Source organism: Chiloscyllium plagiosum, unplaced genomic scaffold (genome assembly GCF_037043375.1).
Source record: "Chiloscyllium plagiosum isolate Xiang-an unplaced genomic scaffold, Cpla_swu_hap1 HiC_scaffold_11, whole genome shotgun sequence".
Taxonomy (NCBI): Eukaryota; Metazoa; Chordata; class Chondrichthyes; order Orectolobiformes; family Hemiscylliidae; genus Chiloscyllium; species Chiloscyllium plagiosum.
Genome location: NW_028270149.1, coordinates 40,088,693 through 40,112,814, shown reverse-complemented (window position 1 = coordinate 40,112,814; position 24,122 = coordinate 40,088,693). Strand labels below are relative to the sequence as shown.

At 39.5% G+C, this 24,122-nt stretch overlaps 1 protein-coding gene across 4 annotated transcripts in view; it reads left to right on the top strand.

Annotated features, from left to right (window-relative positions):
- The window catches only part of LOC122557285 (non-POU domain-containing octamer-binding protein-like), a 42,321-nt gene that overhangs the window by 2,859 nt on the left and 15,340 nt on the right, over positions 1-24,122 (top strand). For all 4 annotated transcript variants that reach the window (XM_043704828.2, XM_043704824.2, XM_043704825.2 and 1 more), the window contains exons 3-8: positions 7,937-8,238; positions 9,341-9,436; positions 11,647-11,843; positions 13,284-13,368; positions 16,804-16,915; positions 18,508-18,562. In XM_043704828.2, the coding sequence (XP_043560763.1) occupies positions 7,937-8,238; positions 9,341-9,436; positions 11,647-11,843; positions 13,284-13,368; positions 16,804-16,915; positions 18,508-18,562 (847 nt within the window). The remainder of the gene's footprint in view (positions 1-7,936; positions 8,239-9,340; positions 9,437-11,646; positions 11,844-13,283; positions 13,369-16,803; positions 16,916-18,507; positions 18,563-24,122) is intronic.

The window sequence follows — 24,122 nt, the reverse complement described above, 5'->3', positions numbered from 1 at the left end:
TCTTTGGGGGCTGTTGTTCATTTTCTATGCAGTGCACTTATCTAACAAAGTTAGCTTATGTGTGAACTGTATTGGAACGCTAAATGCATATTTTGTTCTTAAAAGAGGGTTTTTATCTCCAAAATTGACTACCTCAGCATATTGGACCACTATTAACAAATGCACATTGCCAACGATAAACAAAAATCTGGACTACGTGTATTGGCACTTTAGCCCTTAATTCAGTGCTTTGCTAGGTTTTTTAATGGATGAACTCTTTATTGGGACCTTGTATAGTAACATTGTGGATCATAACCATCTGAATTCTAATTTACGGTTTTAACACTTCTTGAATCTTCACTTTTTAACCAATACAAGTTGTTCAAGGGTGGCATTTAAGTTATAGTGTATTGTGAGTTGGCTAAAAATAATTAGCTCTACTGTCTCCCCCCCCCCCCCCCCCCCCCCCCAGCATTCCTGATGAAGGATTTATGTCCGATACGTAGACTTTCCTGCTCCTTGGATGCTGCCTGACTTGCTGTGCTTTTCCAGTGCCACGTTTGTTTTTTATCTGATCTCCAGCATCTGTAATCCTCTCTCTCTACTATTTTGTTTTGGCCAACCGTCTTGCTATATGCTTTATATATTGTTGAAATGACATCTTTAATATATAATTTAAATAACTTTACAAGTTGTCTTGGATAAACTGTAATTAGGCATCTTCCAAAAGAAATACTGGAGAAGCATGGCAGATTTAGCAGCATCTGCAGAGAGAAAAATAGTTAGCATTTTGAGTCCAGTCACCCTTTGTCAGCATTAAAGATAGCTAGGGAGGAGCAGCACATTAAGGTATGTGGAGAGGGTGTCCAAAGAGATAGAATGAGAAAGGACAAAAGGAGATTGCAAAAGAGAAGCTGAGAGCAATAATTAATTGCTAGGTGTGGTGCAAATGAGAAATCTAAACAGTTGAAAATATATTGCCTGTGCTCTGTACAGTCCTGAAAAGTAAGACTTAGGATGGCAAGGTAATGAAGAAGGTGTTCATGTTTTGAAATTGTTAAACTCAATTGAAGGTTGTAAAACTACCTAGCAGAATTCTTTTGCTTTAAAGCCAATTTTTTACTCCCTTCTTTACCTAGAAATGTGCATGTTAAGGCTTGGCATTGGATATTTGTATTCCAGAAATCTGTGGTCTCAATCCAATATAACTCTGTGCTTGGGCTAGAAGTGATATTGTAGATGACAATGTTGGGGGTGGGGGCGAATGGTGATGAGCAAGTTTTTGGATGACATGAGGGTTGGTTGGGTGTTTGATAGTGCAGAAGAAGTCTTTGGTTACAGGATTGGCCAGATTAGTGACCGATGGAATTCAACCTTGATAAGTGTGAGGTGATGTACTTTTGAAGAATGACAGAAGGATCCAATAAGTGGCAGGACACTCTGATTCTGACTCTTGGGGTGCTTGTCCACAAATTCTTGAAGGTGGGTAAATAGGGTAGTTTAGGCATTTGTGATGTTTGTCTTTGTCAGTCTAGGTTAAAATGTCTTTTGTTTTTCATATTTAGGAGAACAAAAAAATCAGTTGAGTGAAATAGAACTGCATGTTCAGAGCTTTATTCTATAGATATTGCGGTATTACATTTGATTATCTGCTATAAAGTTCACTCAGTATTGTCCCCACTTATTCCTGAAAGCAGAGCAATTCATGAGATGAAGTTTGCTGCCTTTGCTACTCGCTCGCGGTAAGTGTGCAGCTGATATTCTCCACCTGAGGGGCTACTTCCTAACATGTAGAGGTAATGTGGTGTTATGAATTGAGTGCTGATTAAATGCCAGGGATAAAGCTCGTGTGTCTTGAAGACTGGCAAACTCGAGATTTGCAGTGGACTCCACACAGTGTTCAATCAGTCTGTGCTTGCAAAATTCTAAGAGTAGTGCCTCACGCCAGAACTGATTCCATTGTTGGACAGTACTTCCTAAACAATCAGACTGTGTGCAAGGCATTACAATGGAAAAAAGATTCTTTTCAGGTTCGCAGTGCTTTTCATTTGCTTGGGCAAGATTGAACACAGCAGTACTGACTATCTGCAATGTATTTATTTTAATGCAGGGAGGTAAGGCAGATGAGCTTAGTTCCTGGTACTAACCCAGACTCTATGCCATTCCAGAAACTTAGTTTAGAGAAACACAGGACTGACAGCCCAATGTTTCAGGTGTGATGGAGAGGGATAGAAAAAGGAAAGGGGGGGGAGTGGGGTTGCATTACTGATTAAGAAGAATATTAGGAATGTGACAAAGAGAGGACATCTTGGAGGGCGCATCTAGCAAGGCAGTACGGACAGAACAGTGCAGTCACAATGATGGGTTTATATTTAGCCAGCAGGAAATATAGGAACAGCTATGTAAACATAGCATGGAAAGATGTAAAAACACAGTTGCTGTAATGGGTGATTTTAATTTGCTCAGTGTTGACTGGAACTTCTTTATATCCTATCTAAGACCTTGGCATAAAGAAGTTCCAGTCAATCATGGGTCCCAAATTTAAATTGGCCAGATTCACCCCCCCCCCCCCCCCCCCCACCCCCAGTACAAGGTCTAATACGCCCTGTCCCAAGCTGGATTTTCTTTTTCAAGAAACCCTCCTGGATGCACCATACCAATTATGTCCTATCTAAGACCCTGGCATAATTTGTACGGTGCATCCAGGAGGGTTTCTTGGGGGAAAAAAAGTCCAGCTTGGACAGGGTGTATTAGACCTTGTACTGGCCAATTTAAATGTGGGCAAATTTGGGACCCGTGATTATAATTCTGCATGTTTTAAGAAGTTATGCATAAGGGTAAGACTGGTCTTAGGGTGAAAATGCTAAATTGGGGAATGCTAATTGCAAAATATATTAGGCTGGAACTGGAGACATTAGAATGGGGACAGCTATTGGAAGGTAAATCCATATCCGACATGAGTGCCTTTTAAAGGTCAGCTGATCAAAGTTCGGGACTGGTATGCTCCTGTGAGGATTAAATATAAGAATGGCAAAATTCAGGAACATTGGTTGACATGAGATATTGAAAATTTCATCAGAAAGACAAAAGATGCTTATGCATCGTTTAGGATAAGGCTCTTGAGTATAATGGAGGCAGAACGAGCTGAAACAAATGAAGGACAGAAGGGGTCATGAAATGTCCTTGACTTGTAGGATTAAGAATATTAGGAACAAGAGGGTAACTAGGCCAAGGAAAGGTTAACTTGACGCTAAAGGATGGAATTGAGGCATGGGACCAGAGGAAGTTGGTGAGTATTTTGCATCTGTCCTCATCAAGGAAAAGACTTGGATGATGGTAAGATTAGAGAGGGCTAGGTTGTCACCAGCATGTCACTATTAAGGAGGAGGCAGTGTTGGGTACCTTGAAAAACATTAAAGTCGATAACTCTCCAAAACCAGATGGGATCGATACCAGGATCCTGAAGGAGTCAAGGGAGGGAATTGCTGAGGCCTTGATAGAGGTCTTTATCTCCTCTTCAGCCACATGTGAGGACCCAGAAGACTAGAGAATAGCCACAGTTCCTTTGTTTTAAGAAAGTCAATGGGATAATTCAGGAAATGGTAAGCCACTGAACCTTACACCAGTGCTAGGGAAGTTATTGGAGAAGAATCTTAGGGATTTTCTTGCATTTGGAGAAGAATGGGCTTTATGCAAGGGACGTGTTGCCTCACAAACTTTAATTGAGTTTTTTTGAGAAAGTGACAAAGATTGATGTGGGGAGGGCAGTGGATGTTGTGTATGTGGACTTTCGTAAAGCATTTGACGAGGTGCTTCAATGATGAACTGTCTGTCTTGGTAAATGTCGCAGTGTTGAAGGTGAGGTAGTTCCAGGATGTGCATAGCTGCAGGCACTGCCATTTGTGCTCGAGTATGAAAATTAGGCAGGTCACACTTTTGAGTAGTATCGAGATGAGGGGTGAGATCATGGTGGGGGGGATTTGTGACACAAAATTGAGATTTTTAAATGCAAGTTCTGCCGGACCCAGAGCTAGTGTAATTCCCTAAGCATTGGATGGGTCAGCGAAAATGAGGCAAGCCTTGGTTGGCATTTGTCCAGTGCAACTTGAGGATGGAATGCCTGGAGATGATACCTAACTAAAGCATTGATTAAGGACTTAGATAGTGGTTGTCAAACCACTGTTCCAAGTGGTTTTGTCTGAAAGATTTGCATATCAGCTTGGGTGCTTCATTGCAGCTTAAATGGGATGCAGTGGTTCTGAACTGTCTTGGTCAGCCTCTGACAATTGTTTGGTAATGGAATTTCCAATGTTGGGTCATGTTTTGGCAACTTTTTGTACATGACATTGAAAATAGTGAAGAATCAGTGGTGAATGTTGTTGACCGACATGAGGACTTTGGTAGTTTTGAATGAAATCTCCAGCGTGCTGATTATCTTGGTGTTGTTTGCAACTTTCTTACTTTCCAAGTTGAGGCAAATAATATAAAAAGTGGTTTTATTGAGCGCTGCTGCTGGAAGTATGACATAAAGAGCCAATACTCAACAAAATAATGTAAGGCAAAGACCATGGTTTGAAGAAGTGAGACCAGTAATGTGGGTTCAGGATGCAATTAATGATGTCAACCACGTGCCAGTGTTAATTTCTCAGGGTATAGAAGATTGGAGGTGAGGCTGCAATCGGGTCAAACACAATCTCATCCTGGGATGTGTGTGTTGGCCTCATGATGACAGGCTGAGTAAATTCGGTCTGTGTTTCCGGAGCTGGAAAAACAATGGAAAGTCATCTCGTTGAATCCTCAAATTCTAAAGGGACTTTGATAGTCACTGAGATTATTTTCCTCTAGCTTGGTTTCTTAATTTAGAACTGAGACGAGGGTTGATCAAAAGGTTGTGAATCTTTGAAAATCTCTAATTGGGAGAGTTGTGGATTCTCCCTTGTTGAATAAATTAGTTGGGCTGAATGTTTTAATCTCAGAATCAAGGATGTGTGAAAAGGCAGGAAAATCCAGTTGGGGCAGAAGATCATCTGTGATTCTCCTGGACGGCTGTGCAGTTTCAGGGGTTTGATCTACTTCTGTGATTTCTTAAAAAGAAGAATGTGACTAGGGTAGGCAAGTGTTTGATGGGCATGGACAGCATGGGCCAAAGAGTCTTTCTTTGTGCTGTGAAGCTGTTATGACTTTGACTCTAAAGGGAATACTATGATTAGTTCAAAGTTTGATATGGGAGGAGAGGAAACCCACATGTGGTATGAATATTAACTCTGATTTAGTTGGAGCCAGATGTCCTGATAATGTACTTTTTGTTCTGTATAGTTTCAATTTCCTTGTAACTTGCTCCCAAGTGTGAAACATTAGGAAGCAGTTGTACATTTGCACAGGTCCTCTCAGTGGGATGGCAGGGAAGGTGCCATTTTGCTCTCCAGCCAGTTTAAAACTGCGAAATGGCCAGTTTGACTACAAGTTTAATAGTTATGTGATGTGTTTATTAGTGAAAATATGTTTCAACAAGTTGTTAAATTTAAAAGCTTTGTGCAGGAAGTTTTTGTAATAACTCAGCTAGCTAGCTCTGTTGGTGGATGATGGCGCAGTTTAACCTGAGGATCACTGGTTCAGTTTCAAATTGGGTGATTTGGTGCTTTTGGGTCAATCATTAATTAATTATTTTCTCGCCAATGATAACTCTACAGATAAGAGCACTAATTGTTTGCTGAAGAAAAAGAATAGTACCTTTCAGCACAAGGCATCTCATGGTCACTTCATGAATAACTAATTAAAATGCAACTTTTATGTCCTTGAAATAATTAAAAAAAAAGCCAGATCATTTGTTTGCTTATATAAAAAAAAGTTGTGCTGAACAGTATTTCTGACTGTAAACGCTCACGTCTCCTGGAAGTACTCGCCTCACCCTGTATTACAATACAAATGAACAGCATTTTTGTCCTGTGGGATTATTTATTGAAAAGAGACTTGCCACTTTTCAAATTCACATAAACCACTATTTAATAAGGACTTGATAATGAATACCTACTCATTCAAAGTTGAGGAATCTAATGAGTGACGTATAATTTTGGATCATTTTGCAGGCATATCAGAATTAACTGCTCTGCCACTTGCTGGTACCCTTTTAATGCTGATTTTGCAGACAATTACCTATCCTTTGCATTCTTGCAGCACCTTAGACTGCAGCCAAAATGCTCGATACTTGAGACAAGAATCTTCAGTGTGAAATGATGAATCTGGAAACTCAAATTCAAATGAAGGTGAAGAGGTGCTCCAAGATCTCTATTAGGAGATCTGTCATGCAAAAATAAAAACAGAAATCACTGGAAAAGCTCAGTAGATCTGGCAACAACTGTGGAAAGATCTCTGAGTTAACTTTTCTTCCTCAACTGTTCAGAGGGAATGTTACTTGACCCAAAACATTAACTTTGATTTCTCACCACAAATGCTGCCAGACCTTTCAGCTTTTCTAGAGATTTCTGCTTTTGGTTCTGATTTACAGCATCCACAGTTCTTTTGGTTTTGATTTGTAACATATTTTGATTATTCTCACCTTGGCTGAATCAAGTGGCAAGCCAAGTAAAGTTAGTTTTATGTAAGCAACTGCACAATACAAAATGGATTGAAATAGAAAAATTCAGGTTTTTGACGAGGTCTGTTTATTTTGCCACCCAATATCTTCCAAGTCATTTCACTGCAAAATGAGCAATGATGTGACCCTCTTTCCAGATATCGAATTATTTGCTTTGTTTTGGGTTAAATGTTAACTTTGTACATGCGTCCAACAGCCAATCCACATTTTTAAGGCAACAAATGTTTTCATGTTTTTGCTATGGACAGAGTGTGGGGCTGCTCCTGGAATGGCCAGTTACAATAAAGTTGAGTGCTGTCTTTGGCACAGAATCTTGAAATAGCACTTTTGAAGCCCTGGACTGTGGTTGTGGGAGAGTGGATGCCTAAGCATGATTCCTCAGCTTTAACTGTGGAGGCTTAGAGGCTTTGTTGTTTGATTTGTTCCATGAGAATTTAAAATATGAAAGCTAATAAGTCCTTTGGTTTGGTCTAATGTGATTAGTTATGCCTGACCTGTAACTCCAATCAAACTTTTTAAATTATTAAGCTTAAGTTGATTGACTGTTCAGAGTATGAGGTTTACTTTAGCCTTTGTGGGGATACATACTCTTAGCTTCTGAATGACTCAGCTGTTTTTGAAAAAAAATCATACCCTCTTTTGGATTGCCCCACCATGGGAAATTATACTGTATTTAATCCTGTTATTTTTATAGATCATTCCTTGGACTTGTGCTTCTGTTAGCTTGAAATATACATTTTGGGCCAACTGTTATCATTTAACTTTTTTTAAGACCAACTGTAATTTTGGTCAATTTGATGCTGCATTTCCAAAAGGTCAATGGAGAATTTCTGACGTACAGTTCCGAAATTGACACTTGGGTATGCCGATGACCATTGCGACATATAACTGAATAATTTTCTCGCATTCCAAACTAGGTATACAAAATCCTTATTTCTAGTTGCGGTGTAGAACCTTTCAGGACCGATTTATAGTTAGATTTGTCTGCGGGTTGGTGTGCTCTGGTGCAAAGTTAAGTTGTATTTAAGTAAAGCTGTAAATAGGCAGTACCAGATACCATCAGGCTCTTGGTTTCCTATGATCATTTCAAAAGTTTTCCAATTCTGCTCTTAGTTTAATCAAGATACAGCTGTTTGATTGCGTAGTGGGAATGGGAAGAAATGTGACTAGGACATATAATAACTTCCAAGCTACTTTTGTGGGGTCAGAGGGAGACATGATTCATTGTTTTTCATTTTAAAACTGAGGCAAATCTTAAGGCTAGATATTTCTAGTGAGATTAGAGGGGTTGTGAGGTTTATTTTGTTGAGTAAAATTTAATTGTTGTATACCTCCATGTTAATGTACTTACTTTGATCATAGGAAACTAGAACCCTGGCTGAAATTGCAAAGGCAGAACTTGATGATACTACCCTAAGAGGAAGACAGATAAGAATTCGATTTGCAACACACGGTGCTGCTCTTACAGTCAAGAATCTTCCTCAGTTTGTATCAAATGAGCTGTTGGAGGAGGCATTCTCGATCTTTGGACCTGTGGAGAGAGCAGTGGTGATTGTAGATGACCGTGGAAAACCAACTGGCAAAGGCATTGTAGAGTTTGCAGCAAAACCTGCTGCTCGCAAGGCTCTGGACAGATGCACGGATGGTGCATTCTTATTGACAGCGTGAGTAATGAGTATAAAGATTGATTATTGTGGTGAAGTTGCAGGCAGAAATATTTATCTTAAACTTGAATATTATCTATTTTAATTTGTTTTTTTATTATTGCATTTTGAAACATCTATGATGCAAATATGTTGATGTCTCAACTGCTATCCATAGGTGGTATGAGATCACTTGTGTGATCTGAGTATGATGAAAATCTGCAAATTTAAGTTTTGAATGTGAACAAGTTTTGAAAATAGTAGATGCACCAGAAAGTTTTGGAAAGTGAAATGCAGAGCTGATAATACAGTGTTTCCCTTGGTTAATGTGTCCTAAGTTTTGGTTGCTTTTCATCGAAATTTGGCTCACAGATGGTTTTACTGATTAATGTAATTGGGTCATTATTATTTAAGATTCTAGCTTTTCTTTACCTGAAAGTTTGAAGGAGGTCCATCCTGTTTCTGTAAAGCTACTGTTTTCATGTATAAAGTTGAGAGGATTTTGAACAAGTCTTAAAACACTTTTCTGAAGTTATCAGTGGAAATGAGAGAATTCCGAGCAGATGTTCGTATATTGTTTTTGGGTCAGAGCAATTCTGAAATTTTCTTTAATTCAAAGATTCTTAAACATTTGAAAGTACATTGTTTCTGTCAAGGTGAGCTTTCCCATTTTCTTCAGTTGTGTTGAAGATTTCTTTTCCATGGCTCTGATACATTGGTGGTGGCCAATCACATCCTCTCAAAGTTTTAAATTTGTAAAAGATTCCTTCTCTGCCTCCTGCTCGACCCCACGCACCATAACTGTTCTTGTGATATTGTACCCTCAGTTACAAGTGTTACTGCGCAAAACTGGTTTTAGCCTTCGGGGATGGAGCTGCTGTTCTCGTCCGTAAATTTTGATTTAATTTTCAACTCTAAAATACTACATGTCCCCTGGTGATGGCTCTTTAATAGATTAAGGCCATGTCTTCCCACAGGCTTGGAGCTACATAATTAATGCACAGTGAAGTGGAACATTTGGACTTGATAAAATTGGTGCGATGTATTACTTTGTAAAATGTTCTGTTTGTTCAAAACTGGCTGTTACGACTGTTTAGTCATGGACGTTTTCCACTTTTTCTAGTTTTCCAAGGCCTGTGACTGTTGAACCTTTTGATCAGTATGATGATGAAGATGGACTTCAAGAAAAATTGGTCCAGAAAAATCAGCATTATCACAAGTATGCATTGACTGGTTTCTTTTTAAACATTCACATTCCTGTTCTTTCCCTGTTTTAAAAATTTCTCTGGTTAGATTGTTCTAAAGCCAATTAAAAGTGAACTTGCAGTGATAGAATACTTAGTAAAATGGAAACAGGTGAATGATTTAATGTGCTAAACAAACTTGTTACCACAGATTAACTCCCTGTAATGGACATTGGTATTTTTTGAAATTTGCTAGTAGAATGTCGGCACTGCTGCCTGAACCAGCATTTATTGCCCATCTCTAGTTTCCCTTGAAGTTGGGGCGCTGAACTGCTGTAATCCATTTGGTGATGGTACATTCAGAATGCCATTTCTTTGTGGGGGTTGAATCATCGTCTCAGTCTTAAACTGGTACCCCTTCATTCTGAGGCACTGCCATCTTGTTCTGCGTTCTCCTCGGATGAGAAGCGCCCTCCCTGTTTACCCTGATAAATCACTTAAGAATCCTCTGTCTTTATTATACGAATAGTGCTTGCCTGTTGCTTACTATCAAAACAGCTTGTCACTGAAAATGAGTTAATTGTATTGGCAATTTTGGCAGTTAGACATGTTTGTATCTGGCCTTTAAAGTCCTAACAGCCAACAGCTTGTCATCACTCGAGTTTTTCCTGTTGACTCTGAGTCTAAACACTTGGCCTTTGTAATTGTAACTTCTGTTTGACATTTGGTGACCAAGAAAAAGCCCAGTTGAACTACGTTCACTATGGTCTGCTACAAAAAAATGCTCAGTAAGTTGTTGGAGAGGTAGTGCAGAAAGAGGTCTTTATTAAGCTTTAATGTTATCAAAATAATCTTGTCAAAATCTTAATGCAATTAATTTCTGGAGGAATATGATAAAATGTCTGGTCCATAGTGTTAGTTCTTGGTTAACCACAGAAAGGTGGAGAGCTCATCAAGGGTTTTTTTTTTAGTTTTTGAGTTGGTGACCCAGTTATTCCCATGGTTGAGAATAACCTGTCAGGGTAAAAGACATTTATAGACAATAGATGCAGGAGTAGGCCATTCTGCCCTTCGAGCCAGCGCCACCATTCATTATGATCATGGCTGATCAACCTCCATCAGTGTCCTGTTCCTGCCTTATCCATGTAACCCTTGAATCCACTATCCTTAAGAGTGCTATCCAACTCTTTCTTGAAAGTATCCAGAGACTTGGCCTCCACAGCCTTCTGGGGCAGAGCATTCCATACACCCACCACTCTGGGTGAAGATGTTTCTCCTCAACTCTGTTCTAAATGGCCTACCCCTTATTTTTAAACTGTGTCTTCTGGTTCGGGACTCACCCGTCAACGGAAACGTGCTTCCTGCCTCGAGAGTGTCCAATCGTTTAATAATCTTATATGTCTCAATCAGATCCCCCCCCTCAGCCTTCTAAACTTAAGCATATACAAGCCTGCAATCGCTGCAATCTTTTAGTGTAAGATAGTCCGGCCATTCCGGGAATTGACTTTGTGGACCTACGCTGCACTCCCTCAATAGCCAGAATGTCTTTCCTCAAATTAAGAGACCAAAACTGTGCACAGTATTCCAGTTGCGGTCTCTCCAGGGCCCTGTACAGCTGCAAGAAGGACCTCTTTGCTTCTATATTCAATTCCTCTTGTTATGAAGGCTAGCATGCTATTAGCTTTCTTCACTGCTGGCTGTACCTACATGCTTGCTTTCATTGACTGATGTACAAGAACACCTAGATCTTGTTGTACTGCCCCTTTACCTAACTTGACTCCATTTAGGTAGTAATCTGCCTTCCTGTTCTTGCCACCAAAGTGGATAACCACACATTTATCCACATTAAACTGCATCTGCCATGTATCCGTCCACTCACCTAGCCTGTCCAGGTCACCCTGTATTCTCCTATCATCCTCCTCACATTTCACCCTGCCACCTCTACCTTTTGTTTATGGTCATAATTGGTTTTTTGTATCGTATGCTAACTTGAACATTGGACTTAAATTGCTGAACAGTTGGCAACCTGAGTAGACCAAACCACTTTGGGAGCTACCTTTTAAGCTTGCCACATCAGTATTCTTTCACTGTTAACCATGAACCTTATCACCAATTGGGTAGGACATTTTACTTGAATAATATATTGACATTTATTCTGACTATTTTACATAGGAAGTGCACTGGAGGATGCATTAGTTTCTTGCCTTCAATCCTCCTACTTACTTGCTGTTGTATGATTTTTCAGGGAACGAGAACAGCCACCCAGATTTGCACAGCATGGGTCATTCGAATATGAATATGCCATGAGGTGGAAGGCTCTGCTTGAAATGGAGAAACAGCAACAGGAGCAAGTAGATAGAAATGTGAAGGAAGCACGCGAGAAACTGGAAGTAGAACTGGAAGCTGCCCGTCATGAGCACCAAGTCATGCTAATGAGACAGGGTAGGTTGAGAAGAATATGGTTTTTATTTCTGCTGCATGTCTGAAGGCATTTACTTTTGAGATAGAGATCATGCACGTCCTTTCTGAAAGGAGAATTATCCAAATTTCTTCATTTTCTCTATGAACTTATAGTCTGGTGGTGCAGTTCCTGTGAAATCTACTCTTTCAGTAAGGCCTTGCCTAAAATGTCTTGTCAGAATTGACCACTGCATAACCACTGTTTCATAAAACTTCCAATAAAATGGTGAAAGGATTTTGGTTTTGTACACCACTCCTCATAAAATCAGTGATCTTTTCTGCTGGTTTATTGTTTTTCTTAAACATTAGATCAAATTTTGTGCAGCTAAAACTGTGGCCATATGTTCCTATGCTCCCTTGGAAATTGTATCATTTACTTGCTGTTTCTTTTGGATTAAAATTTTCATGGGAGATAGATAACAAGCCAAGATATTTTGCTGTAATTAAAAGAACTAGATGTTGGAGATCTGAAACACTCAAAACAGAAATTGATGGTTTTGGATGTAGGTTTGCTTGCTGAGCTGAAAGGTTCATTTCCAGACGTTTTGTTACCTTAGTAGATAACTTTTTCAGTGGACCTCATGCGAAGCAATGCTGAAAATTCCTGCTTTCTATTTATATGTTTGGGTTGATGTCATTTCCTGTGATGTTATTTCCTGTGGTGAGGTCTCTTCCTGCTCCTTTTCTCAGGGGGTGGTAGATGGAGTCTAACTCGATGTGTTTGATGATAGAGTTCCGGTTGGAATGCCATGCTTCGAGGAATTCTCATGCGTGACTTTGTTTGGCTTGTCCTGGGATGGATGTGTTGTCCCAGTCGAAGTGGTGTCCTTCCTCATCCGTTTGTGAGGGTATTAGTGAGAGCGGATCATGTCTTTTTCTGGCTAGTTGATGTTTGATTTCGCTCAAACTGTTGGAGAAACTCCTCTGGCAGTAGTCTGGAGAAAAAGCAATTAAACGTTTGAGCTGGAAATGTGTTGCTGGAAAAGCAGGTCAGGCAGCATCCAGGGAACAGGAGAATCGACGTTTCGGGCATAAGCCCTTCTTCAGGAATGATTCTCCCTGACCTCCTGCGCTTTTCCAGCAACACATTTCCAGCTCTGATCTCCAGCATCTGCAGACCTCACTTTCTCCCCAATTAAACGTTTGAGCCTACTGACGCTTGTTTAGAACGCATATGTTTGCCAAGCCTGATATTTGCACAGCAATATTGCAAATGCACTGTTACATGTGTGTTCTGGGCATGAATCATTGTCCATTCACCCATTTTGGAAATTCTTGAAAGTGAAACTAGGTCGAGCTGCAACTTGTGCTCTTTAAAGATGTCACAATTTCTTATTTCAATTTTTGGAATATGTGGAATTGTGTGTAAAACTAAATTTTCTCTTAAAAACGTGTACTAAAACAAGTCCTTTTTGTCACCAGATTTAATGAGACGTCAAGAGGAATTGAGGCGCATGGAAGAATTGCACAATCAAGAACTGCAAAAGCGTAAACAAATAGAACTGAGGTAAAGAAGATGTACTGTCTTACACGATGCTGTTAAGTTTCTGCACATTGCATATTCTGGCAGATAATCGGTATCATATTAGGGACATTGAGTGTGTTAACAATCTTCCATTTCAGTACATTTGATTGGATTTTTAAGCTATTTCTAAACTTGAAATTTATTTCAAGTATAATACTAATTTTTCTTTCCTTTTAACTTCCCCTTTAGGAGAGACATTCTGGTTCAGAAATCCTGTATTTCATCTAAGGCCTTTATGTTCTAACGCACAGTTGCTCATAATACTTGAGGCCTGTGCTTCATATAAATGTGGAATGATTTTAGCCCATTTACGTTTTGGCCTTTTTTTTTGATAGTCTGTTTTTGTCCTTTATTTTTGAAACGTTGTATTTGAATTTAGCCATTTTAATGATCTGTGGACTTGTATCAGTAATTCTCCCTTGGATTGCCCTTGTCTCTGGGTTTCTGTTATTTTGAAAGTTCTCTTGATCCTATTTTTGCATTCAAATGGATAACATCATATTTACCTGCATTTAGCAAAACTGGCAAATTTACTTGATGTCAGTTTTTTGCAATTCTGTACTTCTACCTCTTAGGGCATTTTTGATGGTGCAAAGAAAAAGAGCAAAATTGGGAACTGTCAGAAGAGAATTCCAGAGCTTGGGATCTGGGTAGCTGAACGTTTGGGCATCAAATGATTTGGGAATGCACAAGAGGCCAGTGTTGGAGGAGTTCACATTTTTCTTTGGAGCCTTGTAGGGTTAGTTGAGTTTATGGAGGGGCAGGGCAAGGTCATGGACACATTTGAAAGCCAGTATTTGGATTTTGGTGTAGTTGGGGGTCATAGTGTTGTTTAGTGGATCTTATTGCAAGTTAACACACAGGCAGCAGAGTTTTGAGTAGTGTCAGATTTTTTTTTGGACATTGAATGTGCAAACTTTGCATGTGCCAATTGTAATACTCGAGCTGGGAGGTAACGAAAGCTATAGATGAGCAGTAGCTGAGTTGAGATAGCCATGGTCAAGCAATGCACACAGACTGGTAGGTTATCCCTACTGACTGTGCTTAGTTGTAGACACTGGCAATATTTTTGATAAGAAATGTTTGGCTGATTTGTCTATAATTCCCTCGTTTCCTTTTTGACTAGTATTTTGATGCGCAAATTCCTATCATTTCATTTGTGAGATAGGGGTGACACAAGCAGGTAGGTTCACTGATGAGCAATTTTCATGCTCTTGTAAAAACAAAAATTCTAGGTGTTCGTCTCCATGGATGATTACAGACCTAGCAGAAGTGCAGAATTAAAAGGTGGAAATGCAAGATTACAATTTTTCTCCAGGGGTTTGCCTTGGACAAATGATGAATTTGAACAATGTGTTCCCTGTGCCTTGACATTCATTAGTGTTAGTCTACTATCGACGTTCTTGGAGTTACCATTATTCAGAAGCTTAGCTGACTTGCTGCATTAACTTGCTCCTCCAAGAAACTAGGAACACTGGTTGTCTCGCCCATTGATTCTCCAAGGCCTGTCCATCATCTGCAAGGCACAAGTCAGGAATGTCGTGGGAAATCCATATTTGCTTGGATGGGTGCAGCCCAACAACACTCAAACTTAACACCATCCAGGAAAAAGCTTGCTTCATTGGTACCGTATCCTCAAGCTTTTGCTACCTCCATTACTGAAGTAGTAGCAGTGTACACTACATACAAGATGCACTGCAGAAGTTTACTGATGTCCTTCCAAGCTGTGACCACTTCCACCTTGAAAGACAAGGTCAGCAGATACATAGGAAGCATCAGCAACTGCAAGTTCACGTTGCAAGTCATTCACCACCCTGACTTGGAAATATATCGCCATCCCTTCACTGTCGCTGGGTCAAAATCATGGAAATCACACTACAACTGCAGCAGTTTAGGAAAGCAGCTCACTACCACCTTCTCAAGGGCAACTCTGAATACCAGTAAAATGTTGGCCAGCCAGTGATGTCCATGTCCCATGAATGAATTAAAACAAAAACTGTCTGTTTGCACACAGTTGGAAGATAGGAATGTCTGTCTCACTGGTATGATGGAGGAATTATCTTCTGTGTTGTCATTTTCTCTGTTCCTAAAAATGCGTAAACGCGCGTCAAACAAATCTTGACTATAATTCTCACATTTAAAATTGGCACACTAAGGTGGCGGACTAACTAGAAGAATGTAGGTTGTGTCAAATAGACTTCATTCACAGTGAAATTTAGTTGACAAAATTCTTGTCAATGAGTAAACACTGGACGGCGGTTGGGTGCTGAGTGATGGCAGTAAAGTTGCGCAAACAACAATGCGGTCAGTTCTGGATGGAGGTTTGCTTGCTGAGCTGCAAGGTTCGTTTCCAAATGTTTCATCACCCTACTAGGTGGTATCTTCAGTGGGCCTCCAGGCGAAGCACTGTTCTTGATACATGCTTTCTGTTTGTGTTTCGGTTTCTTTGGGTTGGTGATGTAATTTTGTGTTCTTTTTCTCAAGGCGTGGTAGATGAGGTCTAACTCGATGTTAGATAGATCCCCATCTACCACACCTTGAGAAAAAGAACAGGAAATGACACCCCCAACCCAAAGAAGCCCAAACATAAATAGAAAGCAGGAATCATGAACAGCGCTTTGCTCGGAGGCCCACTGAAGATGTTACGAATATGATGACAAAACATCATCTGGAAATGAACCTTCCAGCTCAGTGAGCAAACCTACATCCAGAACCTTAACCTGAGCTACAAATCTTCTCAAAACTCACGATGAGGTCAGTGGCACTGTCTGACTGTACTATTGTTGATTACATGCAAAATTAAAATATTAAGTGCTCTTTGCCATCCAGCACTTCAATATTGAGCATTATTTCATGTAATTTCAGTAGGGAATCACTTATTCATTTATTTGTAATGGAGTTCTTTTTTATTTGTCAACTGGCTTTTTGTGTCATAGGCTGTATTTATTATTATTTTTAATCACCCTTGAAGCTGGTTGCACATTGCTTTCTTAAACTGTGCTATGCAAAAAAAAGTTTGAGAATAACTGAAGCAAAGGAAATGAGTCTTTTAATAAGAATTGGATGACTTTCATAAAACCTGGGGGAAATATAGAGCAAGACAAGATTTCAATATTAAGGGCAAACTCAGGCTTCGGTTAGATGTCTTTATTTGCTGTAGTTCTCTAAATGTATGAGGGAATTGTGGAAAAAACACAAGTACCATCCACCAAAGTCCCCAAATACAAAATTGCTTGAGCTCCTATTAAGCAAAATGAAGTTTCCATGGACTGGGGATGTCGTGGTGGAAATCCGAAGTGCAATTTTATTCCAGTGTTGGCTTTATCTAATGTTGCATATAGATGAAGTATTTAAGTATTGGTTGGTAAAGGATTGCAACAGAAGCTTAAAAAATCCTAAATTTTAAACATTTCTCAGGCAAGAAGAGGAACGCAGAAGACGTGAGGAAGAAATGCTTTTGCGTCAACGTGAGAAAGAAGAAATGATGAGAAGACAACAGGAGGGATTCCGAGGAAACTTCACTGAAAACGTAGGTGTTCTGAAATATTAATATCATTGAGCAAAGGTACATTGGGTAGCTTAGAAGAATATTAAAGGCAATCAGTACATTAGTGGAAATGATTAGGATTTGTAACTAATGTCAAATAGTCAAGGAAAGTTCCCCAATTTGTTCATGTTCGAGATAACCCAAATTGTTCTCCTCGGTGAGCAAGGATAGTTCGGCTTCCCTTTATTCAGCCATCCACTTCATTGGCTGAAACAGGATCAAGTTCTGAAAGGTCCCTTCCCTTTATGGATAATCTTATCTTGCCTTGAAATGAATCAATTTACCCAGGCTTTTCAGAGTTAAGAAAAGGCTAAGTTGATGTTATTAAACAAGAGAAAAAAGTAATAACATACCATACCCCCACACTGCTCATCCAAGCAACATCTTTTAAAAACTGATAAGTCACTCGTGTATGAGAAGTACATAAAATAATGTGGCCATCATGTGATGTTACCAATAACGTTGACTTTGGTACTGGAATGTTCGTTTGAGATTCCTACCGTTGCTGGTTGATTTGTTAAAATTGAATTTTGGTAACTGCGTGGCAGAATTCAATGTCTTTTCCTTCCTTTATCTTCTGTGCACACTGGTCCAGAGCCTACAAATTCAGGCGGAAACATGCACAGACCAAGGTTGAAGCTCACGTTTTGTATACCCCGGAAGGATAAGCAGAAATGTGTCTGCACTAGATGGCCTCCTGAGAAGTGTGTAGGGTTGTGTCACCTTGCAGTGCCAACCTCTCTTCAAAGGCAGCAAGGGTGTTGGTGTCGAGCCCACTGTGCCACAAATTGTCACAAATGTATACATTAAAACCAAATTAAGTCCTAAAGGCAGTTAACTTGCTTGACTGACCACTCTAATGGGAAAAAAAATAACACCAGATTTCATCAATTAACAACAGAACAATAAACTGCTCCTTTCACAGCAGCAAAACACAGGTGCAAACAAAATATTGTCCCTTCAAATTGAAATAAGTATACATTAATAAATAGAATGGACAATTCTGTAGGTGGAATACATGGGTAAAAAAGTTTTCTGGATCAAGAATCTAAACCACAAGAATGGAATTAAATGAGTTTTCTTGCATTTGTTTCTTTTAATTTTTGGTGATTACTTACTAAATGGAGGATAGTCATCTGTTGCACCTAACTTAATTTGGCTTGAGTTAGAAATGTCAGTGTGCTTGTTTTCTTTAAGGCATTGTGAGAAAGACACCTGTTTTGGCTTGAAGGCTTTTACAGAGATTTTGAAATTAAAAACCTAATAAATTTGTAAGCCATTGTGGTCACGACACTAACACGATAGAACTAACCAGGAATGCTGCATTTGTGCATCAGTTGTGTAAACACCACAAAGTCTGCAGATGCAATGTATGCTGACCAATATGTTAGATAAAGGTAATTAGGTCACCCCTTTTGTGTTTCTTTAAATATTTCAACTTTTTAGGGCAATTCACTGACTATAGAAATAGCTGAGTCATGGCATATAACCGAGGCATATCATAACATTTTCTGAAGTGGGTGAGAACATCGGCTGTAATTTTAATTGTGCATGTGAATTTAATTTATGTTTAGAGGGAAAATATGAGGATGGAAGAAATTGCCCAGCGGAGTGGAATGACCATGCCAGGTAAGATGCGCACATAACATTTTGAATTTAAATGATAAATAATTTTCTTGCATCTCATATTTTTTTCTAGTTTTAAGGGATGTGGACATTGCTGGCTAGGTCAGCTATTCTGGGTGGGAAAGCTTCGCTGAATTGGTGTTGCTTAAACAATACTCAAGAAATCAGACCATTCAGGCTAAAGCAGCTCCCTTGAATGGCACTGCGCTAATTGTCTTCAACCTTCACTCCCTTCACTGTTGATTCAGAATAACAAGAGTGTATACCATCTAAAGATGCACTGTAGCAAGGCAACTTTGACAGCAACTACTGAACTTGTAACCTCTGCTACCTGGAAGGTCAAGGTCAGCAGATAAATGGGAATGCCACAACTTGCAGGTTCACTTCTTAAGCCACACATCATTCTACCTTTGAAGTTACATTGCTGTTCCTTGGCTGTCACTGGGTCAACATTCTGAAACTCTTTTCCTAAAGGACTATAGGGTTTGCATAGCCCAATTACTGCAGCAGTTTAAGAAAGCAACTCACTGCCGCCTTTGGGGATAAACAGTGATTGCTGGCTAGGCCATCAGTGCCCACCTTCCATGAGCGAATTGCCATTGACTGGTGGTAGGCCTGTCCTGTTGCAAAAGGACTTCCAAGATTTGATTCTGTCATAGTGAAAGAATGCAAATATAGTTGCAAATCTCAATGGCATCTTGCTAGGGGTGGAACTTGTAGCTCATGGTGTTGCTGTGTATGTGCTGCATAAGATGAGTCACCGTTGAAAGAGAAAGCAAATCCAAGCCACAAATGTTGGTTGTAACGATCAGTGCAGGGACCCCACGATGTATAGCTTATATTGTTGACTTGGATGAAGAACTTTAGTTTTGCCAAAATTGTTTTTAATGCAGAAATGCATAGCGAAGCTACTTGTGAGGAAAACACCAATGAAGCTGCAAATGGATTAGTTACATTTCTGGACCAAAATGTGGCACAAGTGTTATGTTGGGAATTGAAGTTGTCAAATTTTGCAATAAAATTATGAAATGTTTAAATAGAGTTGAGAATTTGGTGTTATGGGCGGGATCTGGTTGACTTTGCTTTTGAAACAAGAAGTTAGAATTTAGGTATAGCAATTAATTAGAGGGCTAAGGATGATAAGCTTTTTGCAAAAGTCGGAAGCCTTTCTTCAGCTCTTTGCAACAATTTAGTAACGTTGGACTTAACGGTGCTACCAACTGTTTTGACTTTATGGAGGGTATGCTTGCATTGGAAGCGGTTCAGAGAAACTGTCATTAACTATGGAAGCAGAGAAAATACTCAGGGTTAGAGTGCATATCATGAATGCTGCCTGTTAACAAATGTAGGAACCAGGCTGAATTTAGAAACTTGAGACCAGCTGAAGGAAATGGGAATCAAAATATCTTCCAAAGGCATTTCAACAGTGAAAGCATGGCTGGAGGAAGGATGGTTCAATCGGGGACCAAAATAGAAATCCATGCATGTAGCATCATACATATTGGAAAAACTAAATTAGTATATCTGTCTTTACCAAGGAAGAAACTGCGAAAGCCACAATATGTAGGTGAGATACAGGTTGGTCTAAAGTATTTGGAAGGAGTAATAGTAAGGCTGACTAAACTTGAAAGGAGAGGTCACCAGACATGGGGTGTATGGTAAATTATGGAAGTAGAGTGGAAATTTAGAGGTATTTTTTCATTCCCTCTCAGGTATTTGGGGTAGTGCCAAATGACAGGAGAATCGCCAGTGCTCAATTCTTATTCAAAAGAGCGCAAGAATAAAAACCCAAAAATTATGCTAGCTGTTCAATGTCAGTGGGAAGGTTTTTGAACAACAATTTGAGACCAAATTCAGTTTCTTGGATAAAATTTGGATTAATTGAAGAAAGCCAGCTTGTATTTCTTTAACAAATCTGATTGTATTATCAAAAGATTCAAAACTGAAGGCATACATGGATTTCCAGAAGATCTTTTGTTCTGTGCTGTGCCATTGGCTTGCCAGCATGATTCAAGCCCAAGGAATGAAAGGGGCTGTGGCACTGAAAACAAAGTTAATTGTGTGACCTTAACAGTCATAGTGAATTTTACTGCACTTGCAGAAGGTGCATGGTGAGTGCTTCAGGTTTGTTTCTTGGACCAGTGCTCTTCATACATAGTGGTGACTTTGACTTGTAGGAAATAATTGAAGCCCTTGAAGGGTCAGTGCTTGTTGCTATAAGTTAATGTCGACAGGGGTCTAGGGGTAACTGAATTGCTTTTGCAAGAGAGCCAATACAATGCAGTGGCTGAAATGGCCTCATGGTGGAATCATTGAGTTGAATTCTTAATTTTTGGTGCAGACAAAGGTTTTACCACGCAAGCATTTGTACGTATTTCCAGATCAGGCTGAGTTAAATGATTTTAGAACTTAGTGCATGCTGCATTCTAGATGTTAATGATTTGCAGTTGTATAACTTAATGTAATTAGTGTGAATGGGACACAAAAATCTTTTTTGGAAATTGGAACAGACTACTTACATTGGTCTATAATAGCTTGAACGCTGTTGCATTTTTGCTTGTATATCAAATTACAAGTCAATATTTGTCGCAATGGGATTCTTCTTTCCAGCTGGTGGTGCTCTAGTGCCAGTGAATTTTAAGACTCCCGGTTTAACCCTTACTGCAGAGAGACTGTTTTATACCAACCATTTCTGCTGTACCAATTTCTGCATGCTTTAATATTATCAATATATTTCATGGAATGGCTAAAAGTAAGGTAGAAAGTGTGTTACAAGGAGTATAAAGTTAGTGGTCCAATTATCTCGTTCACAGACTTGACTTGCTTCGTCTGAAACGTGTTCCAAAGATCAGTCATTTTATAAAAATGAGGTCATGTCTGTGTTTCTGTAAAAGCCATGATTTTTGTTTTGTGATAGGGATATAGTAAGAATTGTTGTGGGGTTGAAATTTACTCCTTTTGCAACCATGGTGAACAGTACTGAGTCACTTTTTTCTTCTAATGCCAGCACTCTTAGAGCTTTGTGTTTACTTTAATGTCTTATTATTCTGAATGTTGTACCCCCGAAGTTTAGTTTTTTTATGCTTGCAGGAAGGCCTTGCAAACTTGGCTATATTGCAAGCCTTGTTTTAGATGAGGATACCCTATCTGCTATTGACATGTGTAGTGGATTGGAATGATAGCTGTTCAGCTGTTGTGTGCTGAATTAGTTGGTGTTAAAGCCTATTTTTATGCAACCGTGTCTCGGCTGTGATTTGTAAGAGTGATTACATTTCAAGTTGTGTTTTTTTTTAAGGTAATTTCATCAAACGTTGATGCTATAATTTCAGTAAAAGAGAAATGTTGACGTTGAAAATTTTTCTGTTTGAAGTAGTCATAGAATCATGGGGTCATACAGTACGGAAACAGACTCTTTGGTCCAACCAGTCCATGCTGAACATGATCCTAAACTAAATGAGTCCCACCTGCCTGCTCCTGTCCCATATCCCTCCAAACGTTACATATTCAACTGTATTTTAAATGTTGTAATTGTGCCCACATCCACCCCTGCCTCCTTGCAGCATTGTAGTAGTGAAATAGAAGTGAGGCTAAAATTGGAACTAATTATATACATTATGCAATCTTGATCCTGTCTCCATTTTGATTCTATTTTAGTGTTCCCTCCTTGGCTGAAAACTGATATATTTTCCTCCATAGGAAAGTGAGTTTCGGAACAGTTAATGTGAAAGTGCTGCCACAGCAGCATTTTTATTGAATGACAAAGTGAACTGCCTTTTTATTTTAAAAATATAAAAATGTAAATGTGATTAGGGGATCCCTTCCTCAATGCAAAGTCATAGAGTTGTACAGCATACCTTTTGGTCCAACTCTACCACACCGACCAGATATCCTAAATAAATCTAGTCCAATTTGCCAGCATTGGCCCATGTCCCTCCAAACCATTCCTCTTTATGTGCCCATCCAGAGACCTTTTAAATGCCTTCTGTATCATCACCACCTCTGGCAGTTTGATACACATACCATCCTCTCCATGAAAATGTTGCCCCTCCGGTCCCTTTTAAATTTTGCTCTACTTAGCTTAAATCTATTTCCTGAACCCTTTCATGTTTAACAACATTTTTGTTATAGCAGGAACGCCAGAATTACACGCAATATTCCAAGCCTAACCAATGTCCAGTACAATCGCAATATCACCTCCCAGCTTCTATATTGACCAGTAAAGGCAAGTGTACCAAATGCAGTGTTCACCACTGTGTGACTGACTCAATTTTCTAGGAACGATGAACCTGAACACCAACTTTACTATTTGGCAACGCTCCCCTGGATCCTACCATTAGGTGTATAAGTCCTGCATTGATTTGCGTTAGCAAAATGCAACATGTTACATTTGTCTAAATTCACCCATCTAGCACTCAGCACATCTGATCAAGATCCAGTTGTACTCTGCGATTACCTTTACTGTCGACTCTGACACCAATTTTGATGTAATCTGCAAATTTATTAATGAATCCTCCTGTATTTACATCCAAATAATTTATATTAATGACAAAAAGTAGGGGACCCAGCACTGATCCTTGTGGAATATTGCTGGTCACATGCCTCTGGTGCAAATCCCAACACTGCAGCTTCACTGTTTCCTACCTTCGAGCCAATTTTGTATCCAAATAGCTAGCTTTCCCTGGACTCCATGTAAACTGACCTTGCTAACTAGTCTACAATGTGGAGCGTTGTCAAATGCCATGCTGAAGTCCATATAGACAACATCCACAGCTCTGCTCTCATCAATCTTCTTTGTCATTTCTTCAGATAGCTCAATTAAGTTAAGGAGACACAATTTTCCCCACACACTGAGCCATGTTGACTACTCCTAATCAGTCCTTTCCTTTGCAAATACATTATAGATCCTGTCCCTCGGAATTCCCTCCAACAACTTGCCTGCCACTGACGTCAGGCTCACCGGTCTGTTTGCTGGTTTTTTTCTAAGCACCTTTCTTTAATAATGGCACCATGTTAGCAAACCTCCGGTCTTCTGGAATCTCACCCGTACCTATTGATGATACAAATATCTCAGCAATGGTGCTGGCAACCACTTCCCTAGGTTCCCACACTAGTTCTGGGAGACACCTTATCCACCTTGAAGCATTTTAAGATGTCCAGCACCCCTTCTCTCTAAAATTAGACTCTTTTCACGTTTTCAATATTTATTTCCCAAGTTCTCTAGCTTCCATATCCTTCTCTATAGCAAATACTGATGCAAAATACTTGTTTAGAATCTCCTTCATCGCCTACAATTCCACACATAGATAGCTTTGTTGATCCTTTCCCTAGTTAGTCTTTTGCCCTTAATGCATTTGTAGAATCACTTTGGATTCTCCTTCATCCTATTTGCCAAAGCTATCTCGAGTCCCCTTATTACCCTTTTTGCCCTTCTGCTAATAATTCTCATGCTTTTATACTTTTGGAGAGGTTCACTCGATCTTACCTCTTTATACCTACCATATGTCGTCTCTTTTTGGCCAGAGCTTCAATTTCTTTAATCATCCCGCATTCTTTACACCTATTA